Source organism: Lucilia cuprina, chromosome 6 (assembly GCF_022045245.1).
Source record: "Lucilia cuprina isolate Lc7/37 chromosome 6, ASM2204524v1, whole genome shotgun sequence".
Taxonomy (NCBI): domain Eukaryota; kingdom Metazoa; phylum Arthropoda; class Insecta; order Diptera; family Calliphoridae; genus Lucilia; species Lucilia cuprina.
Window position 1 is genome coordinate 60,687,033 of NC_060954.1, and position 17,103 is coordinate 60,704,135.

Genomic DNA, 17,103 nt, shown 5'->3' on the forward strand with positions numbered 1-17,103 from the left:
AAAAACAAGCAAGTCGCATTAGATCAGTGATGTATTTTTATGTAAACACTTACAAAATTAGAGAAACAGCTGTTTCTATATTGCTTTGTTATTGTTTTATACGACGTTTATTTTCTGTTTTGTAAAGCTTTACACGATCACACGATCTGTCAAAATTTTATGTAGAAGAGTATTTATGGGATCGTCTTAACGAAATGTGTAATAAAACCATCACACATTGAAAGAGAATACGGATGGAAAATGTCAGTGTTATGACTCTCTTCATTCTTTGAAATGATTCAAAAAAAAAGCAGGTCGCATTAGATCAGGGATGTATTTTTAGGTAAACACATACAAAAAAGTGAAACAGCTGTTTCCATCTTATTCGTTATTGTTTTATACCAATCGTGTAGAATTTCATTTTACTTTTTCATTAGACTTTACGTACGTAAAGTGTGATCGTGTGTCCTTTATACGGATGTAATTTCATTTTACTTTACTTTTTAATTCGTGTGAAATGTCCTTAAACGGAAACAATAATATTGATCATAAGACTTGTTCTCTTTTTTCTTTTGTTACATGGATTTTTATTTACTTGACACTACTTTTTTATTAGTCTTTGCGTAAGTGAAATGAGCTCGTGTGAATTAGGCTTTATAAATGTCCTTTTATGTTAAATTATACCAACAAATTAGGGAAAAATTTATTAAGCGAAAGTTTTACAACGTTTTGAATGTAAAATAAAATTATGATCATGGTTTATTTATTTTCTTTTTTTTTTTTGTAAATCATATTAACATGAATATAAAGTTATAGTAAGCTGCTGCAAAAAAATGAAAAAATTTACATGAAATTTGATTAAGTTAATAAAAATTATTAAGAGAATGATGTTAATCCATTTTGTAACTAAGAACTTCCTTAATTTAAATGAAATACATTTTTTAAATGTCTATAAAACAAATATTTTTTTAAAAATTGTTAACGGGCAGCAGTCTAATATAAACATTTAAGTTTATAATATATATTTTACATTTATGTAAAAAATCATATATTATATAAATTTATATACCATGACAAGCAAAAAAAAAAAAAAAGAAACGAAAGTCATTCAGTATATTTTTTATACTTTCATTACATATGTATGTATGTGTTTTATTCATACATATAAAATATTATGGATGTATGCCAATGTTCTTGTATCTCTACATAAGTACATTCATACATAAATATGTATAAGTTTTTTTTTATTATTATATACAAACACTTGTACTTGTATACTCACTTGTACTTTGTCCTTTTAGCACCTTTTATTTTCTCTGTATATTATGTATGTTGTTGTGTTACATCCTTATGTTTGCATTTGTGTGTGTATGTGTGTGCTGGACCAGATTTTTCTTCAAGTAAAGTCAATATTAGTTTATTTAATAAAAAACATGCGTTCTTTTGTGAAAGAAAAAAACCTTTAAATTTGAAAATTTGTTAAACAAATATTTAAAAATTTATTATTAAATTTTAATTTGTAGAAAATAACAATCTGTTAGTTAGTTAGTTTGAAAGAATGATATATATATACATCAAATCCGAAGAAATACACCTAGGCCTCTATCGAGCCTTTTGTGCGCTCCTTAACCAGTGTCTCAGATGGAAATCTAACCCACCACCTCCAGTCTACCAGACTAGAACACTAACCTACCGGAAGCCACAAACTGTAGAATAGGAAAATTTCTCCATTTAAGTAACATATAGAGCTATATAAATATGATATTTTTTGAGCGAACAATCCTTTAACTTTCGAGAATTTCTTAAACAAGTTTGTGGAAAGCTGAGAGGTATTAGATCCTTCTAAATAAGATAAATATTATTTTATATAATTTTGCATTAACTTTTCCTTTCAGGCCATATAAAAGTGGTATATAGTCTCAAAGAAATTACGAAATTATAAAACAACTTTTTTGACCAACTATAGCGAATTTAAAAAAAAATTTATCAAAATCACTGTAAGGGAAGGTTATAGATCCTATCTATCTTGGTTTATTTAAATCACTTATCAAAACAATACAAATATTTGAAACATATTTTTAGAAATTCATAAAAAAATGTTTTAAAAAAATAAAATTTGTTTCTTTCAATACCTTTAAATGAGTAGAGTAACTAAGTAATTTTATTTATACAAGTAAATTTAAACTTAATTTTAAAAGGTTGACAAACTGAATTTCACTTTCAAAATAAGCCTCCAACTCCTAAAATCACTCTATTTTAAATTTATAAGCTAAACCACAAAATTTAATTAAATTACTTATGCAAATTGCCAACAGGCGTATGAGTGTTAAAAAATTACGTATACGTAATAATTGTTCATAAATTTACATTTTGGGTGGAATTTTAAAATAAAACTTACGTCAAATAACATTAAAAATATTCATATATGTATGCAGTTACAAAAAAAAAATCACTAAATATACATTACTTTTACACTAATATATAAGTGAAAAATGTACATACACTCATGCATATGTATATAAAAGAATAACAATGAGAAAAAGCTAAAACAGCAACATTTAAACGCACAACACAAACACCTATAAACATAACAATCAAGAAGAAAACCACCCACATTTGCTCTCATTGCTCATCGTTTAGGCATGAGTTATAAACAAATCAAACAAACGTGTTTGTAGTTCTATTTGATTTGTTTAAAAACTTTGTTTCCTGAATTTTTCAACATTTAGCCAGGTTTTTCTTGTCTTCTCTTATATACATAATACTTGCTCTTGGTTAAATAGGAATAAAAACTTGAACAAACATACTTACACTTGCATACATTTGAATGTTTAACCAGAACTCATTCACTAGCATTTACAATTTACTCACTCTTGCTCTCTTTTTTTAGCATAAATACTTTGAAAGTATGTTTGTGTGGATGTGTTAAATGTGCATGTATGTGCGTATGTTTCATTAAAAGCTTTCTCTAGCTTTTGTTTGTTGGTAATGCTGTAAATCCTGTTATCCTTTACCTTAGGCAATGACAAACAAATTATAAATTAAGATTAAACTAACGAAATGAAAAGAAAACCAACATATTTACAATGTACATACCTTTCACATACATACATAATATATACAAATAATATTTATATACTAAATTTAAGTATGAAAAAGTAACATTTGTTTACATACACACCAAAGATGAAATATTCATTGCAAACAAATCAACCAAAAGAAATCAAAAAATAAAAAACAAACAATCCTAACTAGTAGAGTCAATATACATATAAAATAACACAATACCCGAGGTGCTTCGCTACTTCTATGAGAATTATGTAAAAATTATTTTAGCCTACACTACAAAATATACCAGGGGATATACTAAAGACTAGACTATAGAATAGACTATAGACTATACTATAGACTAGACTATAGACTAGAATATAGCCTAGACTATAGACTATACTATAGACTAGAATATAGCCTAGACTATAGACTAGACTATAGACTTGACTGTAGACTAGACCAAAGAGTAGACTATAGACTAGACTATAGACTAGACTATAGACTAGACTATAGACTAGACAATAGACTAGGCTATAGACTAGACTATAGACTAGACTATAGACTAGACTATAGACTAGACTATAGACTAGACTAAAGACTAGACTATAGACTAGACTATAGACTAAACTATAGACTAGACTTTCTTTGCCACTGTCAGGCATTCGTCGAAGTTAGATCCAAGTATTTTGGAAGTGATGTTATTCCGGAAATAACATTCCTAACTAACACTGATTGGAAGATTCTTAGGAATTACGTTCAGGAAACTGAGTTCCTGAACACTGAAAAATAATTCAGTCAGTTCCGTTTTTTTTTTTTTCATGATAAGGAGCGCACAACAGGCCCGATAGTGGCCTAGGTGTATTTCTTCGGATTTGATGTAGTATACATCCTCCTATCAACCTAACCTAACCATAGACTAGACTATAGACGAGACTATAGACTAGACTATAGACTAGACTATAAACTAGACTATAGACTAAAAAATAGACTAAACTATAGACTAGAATATAGACTAGACAATAGACTCGACTATAGACTAGACTATAAAATAAACTGTAGACTAGATTATAAACTAGACTTTAAACTAGACTATAGACTAGACTATAGACTAGACTATAGACTAGACTATAGACTAGACTATAGACTAGACTATAGACTAGACTATAGACTAGACTATAGACTAGACTATAGACTAGACTATAGACTAGACTATAGACTAGACTATAGACTAGACTATAGACTAGACTATAGACTAGACTATAGACTAGACTATAGACTAGACTATAGACTAGTCTATAGACTAGACTATAGACTAGCCTATAGAATAGACGATGGACTAGACTATAATATAGACTAAAATATAGACTAAACTGTAGTAAAGATTATAGACTAGAATAAAGATCAGATTATGGACTAGACTAAAGACTAGATTATAGAATAGACGGTAGATTAGACTATAGAAGAGACGATAGACTAGACTATAAACTACATTATTGACAAGACTAAACTTTTGACTCGACTAGAGACTAGTCCATATACAAGACAATTGACTGGACTATAACAACACTATAAACTAGATTATTGAAATAACTATAGACTAGAGTAAAAACTATATAGATAATATTACATAATTTTTCATATAAATAAAAAACATACATACAAACATTTTAATTTTGAAAATAATAATAATTTAGTTAAATTCCCATCTTGTGCCCACCTAAGAATAAAAATGAATTTTAAAAATTAAATTCCCAAAAAAAACTGAATTTTAAGAAGAAAAACAACTAAATAAAAGAACACAACACAAAATAATCGAAAGCAATATAATTTAAAATAATATCAATAAAATATTTTCAAAACATAACAGGAAAAAAAAATAAATAAATAAAAAAACAAATAATTTAATTACTTAATTATTTTCAAAAGCTGAAAAAAATGCTGTTAAATTTCATTACTCGTTAAAAACGTTCATAAATAATAATATTATAAAAACATTTAAAATGAAAAAAATACTTAAATGTTAATTGATTTTTAAACAAAAAGTTGCGTTTTGTTTTTTTGTTATTTCAATGTTTGTTCTGATTTTTTTTGTTTTTGTGTGGACTTAAAAAAAACACTTTTTGCTTTTTATAATAAATAAAACAAAAGAAATCTAATAAATATGTTTATCTATTACAACAACAATAACTATAATAATATTAATGATAATAATTATATGAAAAACATTGTGCTGTCGTAGCGGAAGGAGCGTAAATGTTTTTTAAATTTAACGTCAGAGTAAAATGCACGTTAAACCAACCACCCAACGAAGAGTAAGTGGACCTGGAGCATTTGGAACATACACCGACCAATGGTATGTAGAATAACATTTCGAACATATAAAAAACATTTCTATTAACATTGTTACATACATACATACGATTAAAAAAAAATGTTATTAATTATTGTTTTTTTATTTATTTATTTATTTTTGTAAAAAAACACCAACAATTCATTAAAAAGACTAGACTATAGACTAGACTATAGACTAGAGTATAAACTAAACTATAGCCTAGACTATACACTAGACTATAGACTAGACAATAGACTAGACTATAGACTAGACAATAGACTAGACTATAGACTAGTCTATAGAGTAGTCTATAGACTAGACTATAGACTAGTCTATAGAGTAGTCTATAGACTAGACTATAGACTATAGACAAGACTATAGACTAGACTATAGACTAGACTATAGACTAGACTATAGACTGGACTAGACTATAGAATAGACTAGACTGTAGACTAGACTATAGACTAGACTATAGACTAGACTATAGACTAGACTATAGACTAGACAATAGACTAGACTATAGACTAGTCTATAGAGTAGTCTATAGACTAGACTATAGACTATAGACAAGACTATAGACTAGACTATAGACTAGACTATAGACTAGACTATAGACTGGACTATAGACTGGACTAGACTATAGAATAGACTAGACTAGACTAGACTATAGACTAGACTAGTCTATAGACTAGTCTATAGACTAGACAATAGACTAGACTATAGACTAGTCTATAGAGTAGTCTATAGACTAGACTATAGACTATAGACAAGACTATAGACTAGACTATAGACTAGACTATAGACTGGACTAGACTATAGAATAGACTAGACTAGACTAGACTAGACTAGACTAGACTAGACTATAGACTATAGACTATAGACTATGGACTATAGACTATAGACTATAGACTATAGACTATAGACTATAGACTATAGACTATAGACTATAGACTATAGACTATAGACTATAGACTATAGACTATAGACTATAGACTATAGACTATAGACTATAGACTAGACTAGACTATAGACTAGACTAGACTAGACTAGACTAGACTATAGACTAGACTATAGACTAGACTATAGACTATAGACTAGACTATAGACTAGACTATAGACTAGACTATAGACTAGACTATAGACTAGACTATAGACTAGACTATAGACTAGACTATAGACTAGACTAGACTATAGACTAGACTATAGACTAGGCTATAGACTAGACTATGGACTAGACTATAGACTATACTACAGACTAGACTATAGACTATACTACAGACTAGACTATAGACTAGACAATAGACTAGACTATAGACTAGACTATAGACTAGACTATAGACTAGACTATAGACTAGACTATAGACTAGACTATAGACTAGACTATAGACTAGACTATAGGCTAGTCTATAGACTAGACTATAGACTAGACTATAGACTAGACTATAGACTAGACTATAGACTAGACTAAAGACTAGACTATAGACTAGAGTATAGACTAGACTATAGACTAGACTATAGACTAGACTAGACTATAGACTAGACTATAGACTAGACTATAGACTAGACTATAGACTAGACTATAGAATATACTATAGACTAGACCATAGACTAGACTATAGATTAGACTATAGATTAGACTATAGATTAGACTATAGACTAGAATATAGACTACACTATAGACTACACTATAAACTACACTATAGACTAGACTATATAGACTAGATAGACTAGACTATAGACTGGACTATAGACTAGAAATAAAATAGACTATAGGCTTGACTATAGACTATACTATAGGCTGGATTATAGACTAAATTATAGACTTGAATATAAACTAGACTATAGAGTAGACTATACATTGTTGGTGTTTTTTTAATTAATAGCAAAAAAAACGTCATTATTATTTAATTTATTTTAATTTAAAAGCAAATAAAATCCCCTTTGTAAATTTTATGTTGCTACTTTTAAAAAAAAATCTTGTACTTTTTCAGTTTTTACTTATTAAGTTTTTGATGGATTTATGTTGTTGTAAGGTTGTTTAATTGTTATAAAACCAAAAAATAATAATAAATACATAAAAAAATTAAATAAATGTTATATTGTTGTTGTTTAACTCAATACCTTAATAGTTATTTTTTTAATAAATAAATATTTTATTTTTTTTATTTTGTTTTGTTAAAAAAAACATTACTTGTTATAGTTGAATTAGTATATTTTAGGTGGTAATTTAATAAAAATATTAAAAAGTAAAAAAAGAAGAAAAAACAAAATTAAAACTAATAAAAAGAAAATTGTAACACATGTTGTAAAAGATCTACAAAAAAAATTGATTAACAAAATGTTATTATATCAAAATGTTGTAGAAAAAATAAAATGAAGAGGAAACAGTAACTACCGAGTTGTTTTTAGCCAATTCCAACTTCAACATATATTAAATGCCTCAGCGCTTTACTAAACCCTTCGCCTGCCTTCCTTTGCAAATAGTATTTATTAACCCTATAGACTAGAGTATAGACTAGACTATAGACTAGACTATAGACTAGACTAGACTATAGACTAGACTATAGACTAGACTATAGACTAGACTATAGACTAGACTATAGAATATACTATAGACTAGACCATAGACTAGACTATAGATTAGACTATAGATTAGACTATAGATTAGACTATAGACTAGAATATAGACTACACTATAGACTACACTATAAACTACACTATAGACTAGACTATATAGACTAGATAGACTAGACTATAGACTGGACTATAGACTAGAAATAAAATAGACTATAGGCTTGACTATAGACTATACTATAGGCTGGATTATAGACTAAATTATAGACTTGAATATAAACTAGACTATAGAGTAGACTATACATTGTTGGTGTTTTTTTAATTAATAGCAAAAAAAACGTCATTATTATTTAATTTATTTTAATTTAAAAGCAAATAAAATCCCCCTTTGTAAATTTTATGTTGCTACTTTTAAAAAAAAATCTTGTACTTTTTTCAGTTTACTTATTAAGTTTTTGATGGATTTATGTTGTTGTAAGGTTGTTTAATTGTTATAAAACCAAAAAATAATAATAAATACATAAAAAAATTAAATAAATGTTATATTGTTGTTGTTTAACTCAATACCTTAATAGTTATTTTTTTAATAAATAAATATTTTATTTTTTTATTTTGTTTTGTTAAAAAAACATTACTTGTTATAGTTGAATTAGTATATTTTAGGTGGTAATTTAATAAAAATATTAAAAAGTAAAAAAAGAAGAAAAAACAAAATTAAAACTAATAAAAAGAAAATTGTAACACATGTTGTAAAAGATCTACAAAAAAAATTGATTAACAAAATGTTATTATATCAAAATGTTGTAGAAAAAATAAAATGAAGAGGAAACAGTAACTACCGAGTTGTTTTAGCCAATTCCAACTTCAACATATATTAAATGGCCTCAGCGCTTTACTAAACCCTTCGCCTGCCTTCCTTTGCAAATAGTATTTATTAACCCTCAGGGGTCATTTCACAAATATTTTATTTAACACATTTTTATATTTTTACAATATTTAATACGTATCACAGGAAATGTATTTTTAGCCATAAGTTGTGTAATGGACTTAGTTGGTTTATTAATATTTAACAATGATAGATATACATACATAGAAAATACGTATTTATATTTATTTAAGTTTTTTTTTTTACTCCAACACATGTTATTATTTAAATGTAATAGATTTTATAGAAAAAATACAATAATTAAAAGGACCTTTTTTACAAAATCGATTATTCGACTTTTTTTATGCAAGACAAAAAAAAATTATTTTGACTTTTTTTCGACAAACTATACTATAGACTAGCCTAAAGACTAGACTATAGACTAGAATATAGACTAAGCTAGACTACAGACTAGGCTATAGACTAGACTATAGACTAGACTATAGACTAGACTATAGACTAGACTATAGACTAGACTATAGACTAGACTATAGACTAGACTATAGACTAGACTATAGACTAGACTATAGACTAGACTATAGACTAGACTATAGACTAGACTATAGACTAGACTATAGACTAGACTATAGACTAGACTATAGACTAGACTATAGACTAGACTATAGACTAGACTAGAGACTAGACTAGACTAGACTATGGACTAGACTATAGACTAAACTATATACTAGACTATAGACTAGACTATAGATTAGACTATAGACTAGACTATAGATTAGACTATAGATTAGACTATAGATTACACTATAGACTAGACTATAGACTAGACTATAGACTAGACTATAGATTAGACTATAGACTAGACTAAACTTTATTAAACTAGACTGTAGATTATAAGCTAGACTATAGACTAGATTATATACCAGACTATAGACTAGATTATAGACTAGACTATAGACTAGACTATAAACTAGACTGTTCTGTAGACTCGACTATAGTTTAGACTATTGACTAGAATGTGAACTAAACTATAGACTAGGCTATATATATTTTTGTAATTTTTATATTAATATTAGGTATTTCGTAAATATTAGCTAATTATCTGTAGGAATTAGTTTACAAAAATAATTATTAATATATACTTTTAATGGCAAATTACTTACAAATACTTACATACATACATATGTATATATTATCGAAAGCTAGTATACAAATATATGTTAATATTTAATAAATTACGTCCTTCTAGCAAGTCCAAAAATCAAAATATTAATTGGCTAAAACAACTCCATAACTACAAACAAGGTATTAATTACTTGTGTGTGTGTGTGTGTGTGAGTGCTACGCATTCAAACATTATTGTTGGAACGTAAATTGTATCTCGTTAGACTATACAACACCAATAATCCCTTGATTTCATTGTTAGTATGTATTTATTTATTTTTTGTTTTGCGTTTTAAGTTGGTTTTAATTTGGCTGAAGAAAATTAATTAAGAAAAACCACACAACCTTAAGAATAATAAAATGGAAAAAATGACATTTTAGTAATAACTAATTATTTGCTGCTATAATCCTTAAAGTCAATTTTCATAAATGTTCCTTCTTTCCTGGTCCTTAGCTGTGTGACGCTATCGCTTAGTTACACACTTTAGATATAAATTGTTAAATTGTTATTGATTTGAAGGCAAATTGTCAATCAGCAAATTATCTTTAATCTCCTATAAACACCAAACACCCTTTCCCCTCTCTTTTTCTTGTACTAATTTGTGTCAAACATTTTCCTGCTAAAGCTGACAAATTTTAGGTCATTTTTGATTGAAATTTAATTTGTTAATTTATGTTTCACTGTCTTTTATTTTTTTGTTGATTACTTGTTTTCCCCATTTAATAATTTAACTTTCAAATATTTATTATTTTCACAAAATATTTTATAAAAATAATTTAATTTGTTTTACAGAATAAAAAAAGAGACAAAAATATAAAAAGAAAATAAAGACAAGCAAAAACACACTCTTGAACAAGCAAATGCAAAAAACAAAATCCAAAATAATATAAAAAAAAGAGCAAAGAAAAAGAAAATATAAATAATTTAAAGAAAAACAAAAAAAAGAAAAATAGTTGATTGATTGAATGATTGATTGTGCAACTCAAAAAGCGTGCATTTTTGTAAATGATGGAACTGAAGTTATTGACCTCAACAGCGAAGGTACCTAACGCTAAAATAGTTGTACTATAACTTTGATTTTTTAGCCTACTCTTCTAACTTTTTTTTTAAATATTTTAAAATAAATTAACAAAAACTGCAATTAATTTAAACTAAACCCCGCTCCCTTTAAAAAAATTCCCCTCTTTTGAAAATAAATAACTTAAATAAACAAAATACTTAAACTTAAATTAATGTAAGGTCATTAGTAAATTTTTTTTAACTGCAACACCTGTGTATGCTTCTATCCATTTTTAATCTTATAATTAATTAATTATTTATTTAATTTTTATTAATTACTTAATTTATTTTTCTTTTATTTATACAAATGTATTTTCTAACTTTTACTTCTTCTAAATCTATAAATCTTAAATCTTAACTACAACTATTTAATTAAAGTAATTAAACTCTTAAAATCTATTACAACAATTTTAACAACAATTATTAAATTTAATTTAACTAAATAATAATAATATGAAAACGTATTCAAAAACATAGAAATAAATAAATATGTTATTGTTTTGCTACACCACCTAAAAAAACTAAACTAAATATTTATTATTTCAATTTCAATTTAACTTTTTTAAAAATTTTTTAGTTTTATTTAATTTTTTTCATTTTTATTATGTAGAAATTTTCTATAAAAAGTTCTTCAACTGTTTGTGTCGTTGTAGAATTGTAATTAATTTTTTGTTCAAAAATAATTAAAAACTTTTGTAAATAAATCCTTTAAATTTTGTCTTCTAAAGCATGAATTTTGTTTAAAAGAAATCTTTTTTATTTTATAAATATATCGTCTTTATATAAATCTCTATATTAAATGCTTTAGGGCGGGTATTTGAGTTGGCACTCAAATGGCAATTAATAATCAGATTAATTAATCTAAAAATAAATTGATTCTGATGTTAATCCCCTTTGATGTTTTTGAGTACAAGATTAAACATCGCAGTGTTGCCATTCAAAACAACAGAAAACGTCAATGTTTGTTATCAAAACAATGCATGTTTTTAAAAAAAGAAGAAGACAATTGTAAATGAAATAAGAAAATTAATGAAAACTCAAATTTAAAACAAAAACATATATGTATATTGTGAAGTCCCCAAAATATATTATAATTTTGACAACCATCGTTGTCACCGAGCCACTGTTGTCATCGCAACAATGACTTGTTGTTATTTCGATTACGCTACGGTTTATATTGGAAACGTATCATTGTCATATGGACAACGCAAATTTCTATTTGACAACACATCATTGTCACTCAGAAAAGATACCCTCCATATTCGTAGTTAGTCGCCACCACTTAAAGATACACAATCTACATATAATCGTTATAGCATTATCTAGGCTTAATTTTAGGCATCTGAGACTTTAATGTTTAGTTAGTATTCACTTTTATTAAGCTTTAAGGATGTTTGATATCGTTATTATAGCTCTGTTTGGCTTCACATTAACGAACGGAATGACCGTTTAGATAATATGACCAGAAATAATTGGATTAGGCATAATTGGATGTATGTGAAAGTTTAATGTCCCGTTAGGAATCTTAGGTTAATTTTTTTAGATTTTTAGGATTTTCCCTTTAATATCGTTATAAAACGATCTGCTTAGCTTTCTACTCGGGAACGGAGATGATGATTAGGTACTAGAACTTTAAATGATCTCCCCAGTTAAACCATTTAGTTATTTCACAAAAATGCATTCACAGTCTGATTAGATTTCTCTTCAGAACACTTATATCAATGAAGTGAACTAAAATGAAACATATTAATTCTCAGATATGGACTCATTTATATGGATTATTCATAAATGATTTTAATAAACTTATGTGACTTTTTGGGTCATCAGTATACAAACTATCAATTTGCGAATAGCTTTTTTTGAAAACTTTAGTATGGAGACATCTATAAAATGATAGTCTAGAAATGTGCAGGTGTTGAGACCTGTTCCATGATATTGAAAATCCATTACAATAGCATTGAGTTCAGCTAAGATTTCACTAAGTTCCAATACAATTGATCCCTGTAATACAGTTTAAATTTCGAACATTTTTATCGGTACAACATATTTCATTCATTGATCACTTAGTCAAGACGTTTGAAAGATATATTTGATAGAATTAAGCTCCGATTTAAGTTTCAACTACCATGAAGTTAGAACTCATATAAGTACTCATTAGAAAAAAACTTTAACATTTATAACAGCCTTATAAATAACGGTACTACGATGACATTCGAGTTTTATTAAAATCAAAATTTATCTAACTTTTTACACGGATCGATCCACTATAAATCCATCTTTAATGGAATAAGTTTATTCTCAATAAAACTCTCAAGAAGATGTTTAAAGATTAAATTAGATAAATAATATTAAATCAAAGAAATAAATCATAAATACTGCGGAGTTCGATTCACTACTGGACCTAAGACGATGAAAGCTTTTGTAATCTAACCTCAATTTTCTCATCATTCTGTTATACTTCATAGGAACGATAGATTGAAAGTTTTCAGATATTAAGACAACGTACGTAAGGCTCATAATCTTACCTTGAAGTTGTCGTTTAACCGTTAGCTACATATTTTGCCGATTGCAGTAATTTCTGTAATTGGTTACGATGAACAATTTTTAGAATTTTATAAATAATACAAATATCAAGACAAAATCAAAAAAATTTTGTTTTTATTAAGAAAAACAAAAACAAATTTATATTAAAAAACGAGTTTTAAAATAAAACATTAAATATCATGTCATTTTACATGGAAAGTGTCATTAACATTTTTTTTTAGTATAAATTATAGCAATTGAAATTTTAAAGCTAATTTTTAATAATATCTGCTAAAAACAGTTGAAGGATTTTTTTCTATAATTTTTTTCATAATAATAAATTCATATTAATTAATAATTAGAATTTTTTAAATTTAGCATGTTTGTAGAAAATTAGATTATTGTTGAATTATTCTTTTTTTTTGTAGTAAAAAATAAATCTTTTACATTTTAGCTTAAAAATTTAAACAAATATTATAAATAATATACATATGTAAATATGAATGTATTTGGCAACTTAATTGCAACATACAGCTTTTTTTTTGTATTATTCATTAATTTATTTTGCAACACGCAGCTTTCAGGCACTTTCTTTTATAAAAATTTTACCAAGCTGAACCAATTTGAAAAAAAAAACAAACAAAACAAGAATATTAGTAATTGCAAACCAACAAATTGGAAAATTATTTAAAGCTGTTTATAATTAAAACAAATTTGTTATTAAAGCTAAATAACAAAATAGTTTAAATTGTTAAATTTATAATGAAATGTATGACAGACCGAACGAGCGACTGAACAACTAACTCCATTCTACCATATAAACTCTTTTGCATGGCAGTGGCTATTCAAAATTTAAAAAAAAATATATATATATCTAAAAATTCTGAAAATGATATTGACGTCTGGTTTACTGGTTAACTGCTGCTGTGGTGGGGTTTTATTTTACGGTAGTTGATTTGTTGTAGATTTTTTTAATTTTGCAGTAAACCACATAATTAACAATTAAAAGGTTGAAGTTTTATTTTAATAAAATATGAAGCATGATACGTTTCATTTTAAATAATAATAAAATATATATAAAAGTGCATAATTTGGTTTTTTATTTGACATAGTTGTAATTATATTAATTGCATTTTTATGGATATTGTAGGCACCTTACAATAAGGAGTTTTGGTCAAAATATTTAAAATACAATGAAGGGAGCTATTAAAGTATCAATTAATGGCTTAGCTTATTCAGATATTGTCATTAGGGTTCTATAACTCGACTTTTTGTCAAAACTATCATCTATGAAAAAAAGTCAAAAAGTCGACTTTGTAAAAGAAAAGTTGAAAAAAGTCGAAAAGTCGTAAAGAACCGAAAAAAAATCCAAAAGTCGAAAAACACTGAAGGGAGCTTTTAAAGTATCAATTAATGGCTTAGTTTATTCAGATATTGTCATTAGGGTTCTATAACTCGACTTTTTGTCGAAACTATCATCTATGAAAAAAAGTCGACTTTGCAAAGGAAAAGTTGAAAAAAGTCGAAAAGTCGTAAAAAACCGAAAAAAATCAAAAAGTCGGAAAAAATCTAAAATAGTAGAAAAAAGTCAAAAATGGTCAGAAAAATCCGAATTTGCTGATTTTCAATAGGAAACTTCTCGAAAGCATGTCTGACAGAATTATTGAAGATTTCGATCTCGAAGATATCTGGAGTCTTCAGAAAATTGATTTCAACAGACAGACGGACAAACAGACAGACAGACGGACATGGCTTAATCGACACCGCTATCTATAAGGATCCAGAATATATACTTTATAGGGTCGGAAAATTATATTATAGAAATTACAAACGGAATGACAAACTTATATATACCCTTCTCACGAAGGTGAAGGGTATAAAAAGTCGAAAGAATCTGCAAATAGTCAAAAAGTCGAAAAAATTAAAAAAAAAAACTCCACTATCATCCATGAAAAAAGTCGACTTTGTAAAAGAAAAGTCGAAAAAAGTCAATAAGTTGAAAAAAGTCGAAAAGTCGTAAAAAAACGAAAAAAATAAATGTCGGAAAAACTCGAAAATAGTAGAAAAAAGTCAAAAATAGTCGAAAATTTAAAAAAAGTGGAAAAAAAGTCAAAAACTCTAAAATAGTCAGAAAAACCCGAAAACAGTCAAAAAATAAACAAAAAAATGCGAAAATAGTCAAAAGTCGAAAAAATTGAAAAGTCGGAAAAACTCGAAAATAGTAGAAACAAGTAAGAGTGCTATATTCGGCTGTGCCGAATCTTATATACCCTTCACCATAGTGTATTTTAAACATAATTGATCTTACAGTCTAGTTAATAAAAACATTAAAAAAATTTGAGTCGATTTAAGCCGAATGTTTCGGCGGCGGCTCAAGCAACTAAATATAGTTCGGCGGCGGCTAAGCTCCGACTCGAAGCCGGTCGACTTCGACCTCTGATTCATTGCTGGTAAACATTGACGAGACGTAGATTTTGTTTTTGTTTATCGTAAAAAAAATTGTTTTAAAAAGCACTTGGAAAAAATTTGTGTTAGTTTTAAATTTCAAACTTACATTATTCGCATAAAAATTATTGTACAATAACTCACAATCTACTCTGATATAATTGAAAACGTTTTAAATACTTTTTTTTCTATTCATCAAAAAATATATTTGCAAAACAAAAGGGAAAATTATTTTATTTTAACAAAAAATGCAAATCATATTTTTTTGCTGTGTATACTTTGTATGTTTGAATTCCAAACATACAAAAAAATACACAGCTGAATAAAACCAAATACATCTACACACACACGTGTACATCTTTTTCTATGTACAGTGTTTTTAGTGTTTTTGTTGCTTTTTTAACAATTTTTTGATGAAATTTTCAGAGGTTGTCTCGGATTTTTGCTCATATCTCCGTTATTTACCGACCGATTTTGCTGATTTTAAATAGCGATCTTCTCGAAAGCATGTCTAATAGAATTATTGAAGATTCAGACATCGCCGATATCTGGGGTCCTCTAAAAACTGATTTCAACAGACAGACAGACAGACGGACAGACAGACGGACATGGCTTAATCGACTCCGCTATCTATAAGGATCAAGAATATATATACTTTATAGTGTCGGAAAATTATATTATAGAAATTACAAACGGAATGACAAACTTATATATACCCTTCTCACGAAAGTGAAGGGTATAAAAAGTCAAAAATTTTAAAAAAGTGGAAAAAGTCGAAAAAATAATCAAAAAAATCGAAAAGTCGAAAAAAAAATCAAAAAGTCGGAAAATGTCGAAAAGTCGGAAAAAGTAAAAAAAAGCGAAAAAGTAAAAAAAAGTGAAAAAGTCGAAATAAAGTCGAAAGGTCGAAAAAAGTCGAAGAGTCGGAAAATTATTAAATTTATAAAATACTAAAAGTCAAAAAGTCGACTTTTAATTAAATGAAAAATGTCGAAAAATCGAATTTTCAAGAAATGCAAAAAGTCGACTTTTAACTAAATTCAAAAAATCGAAAAGTTAAACTGTTAGATCTGCTTCAAATATAGTTTAAAC

The 17,103-nt window shown here is 26.9% G+C and overlaps 1 protein-coding gene across 11 annotated transcripts in view; it reads left to right on the forward strand.

Annotated features, from left to right (window-relative positions):
• The window catches only part of LOC111678541, a 70,087-nt gene that overhangs the window by 7,336 nt on the left and 45,648 nt on the right, over window positions 1-17,103 (forward strand). For 5 of the 11 annotated variants that reach the window (XM_023439928.2, XM_046955293.1, XM_046955292.1 and 2 more), the window contains exon 1: window positions 5,139-5,383. In XM_023439928.2, coding sequence (XP_023295696.2) covers window positions 5,313-5,383 — 71 coding nt within the window. In that variant the 5' untranslated portion in view covers window positions 5,139-5,312. Of the gene's footprint in view, window positions 1-5,138; window positions 5,384-17,103 lie in introns of those variants that run through there. The other 6 variants (XM_023439924.2, XM_023439926.2, XM_023439925.2 and 3 more) reach the window with 2 other exon arrangements.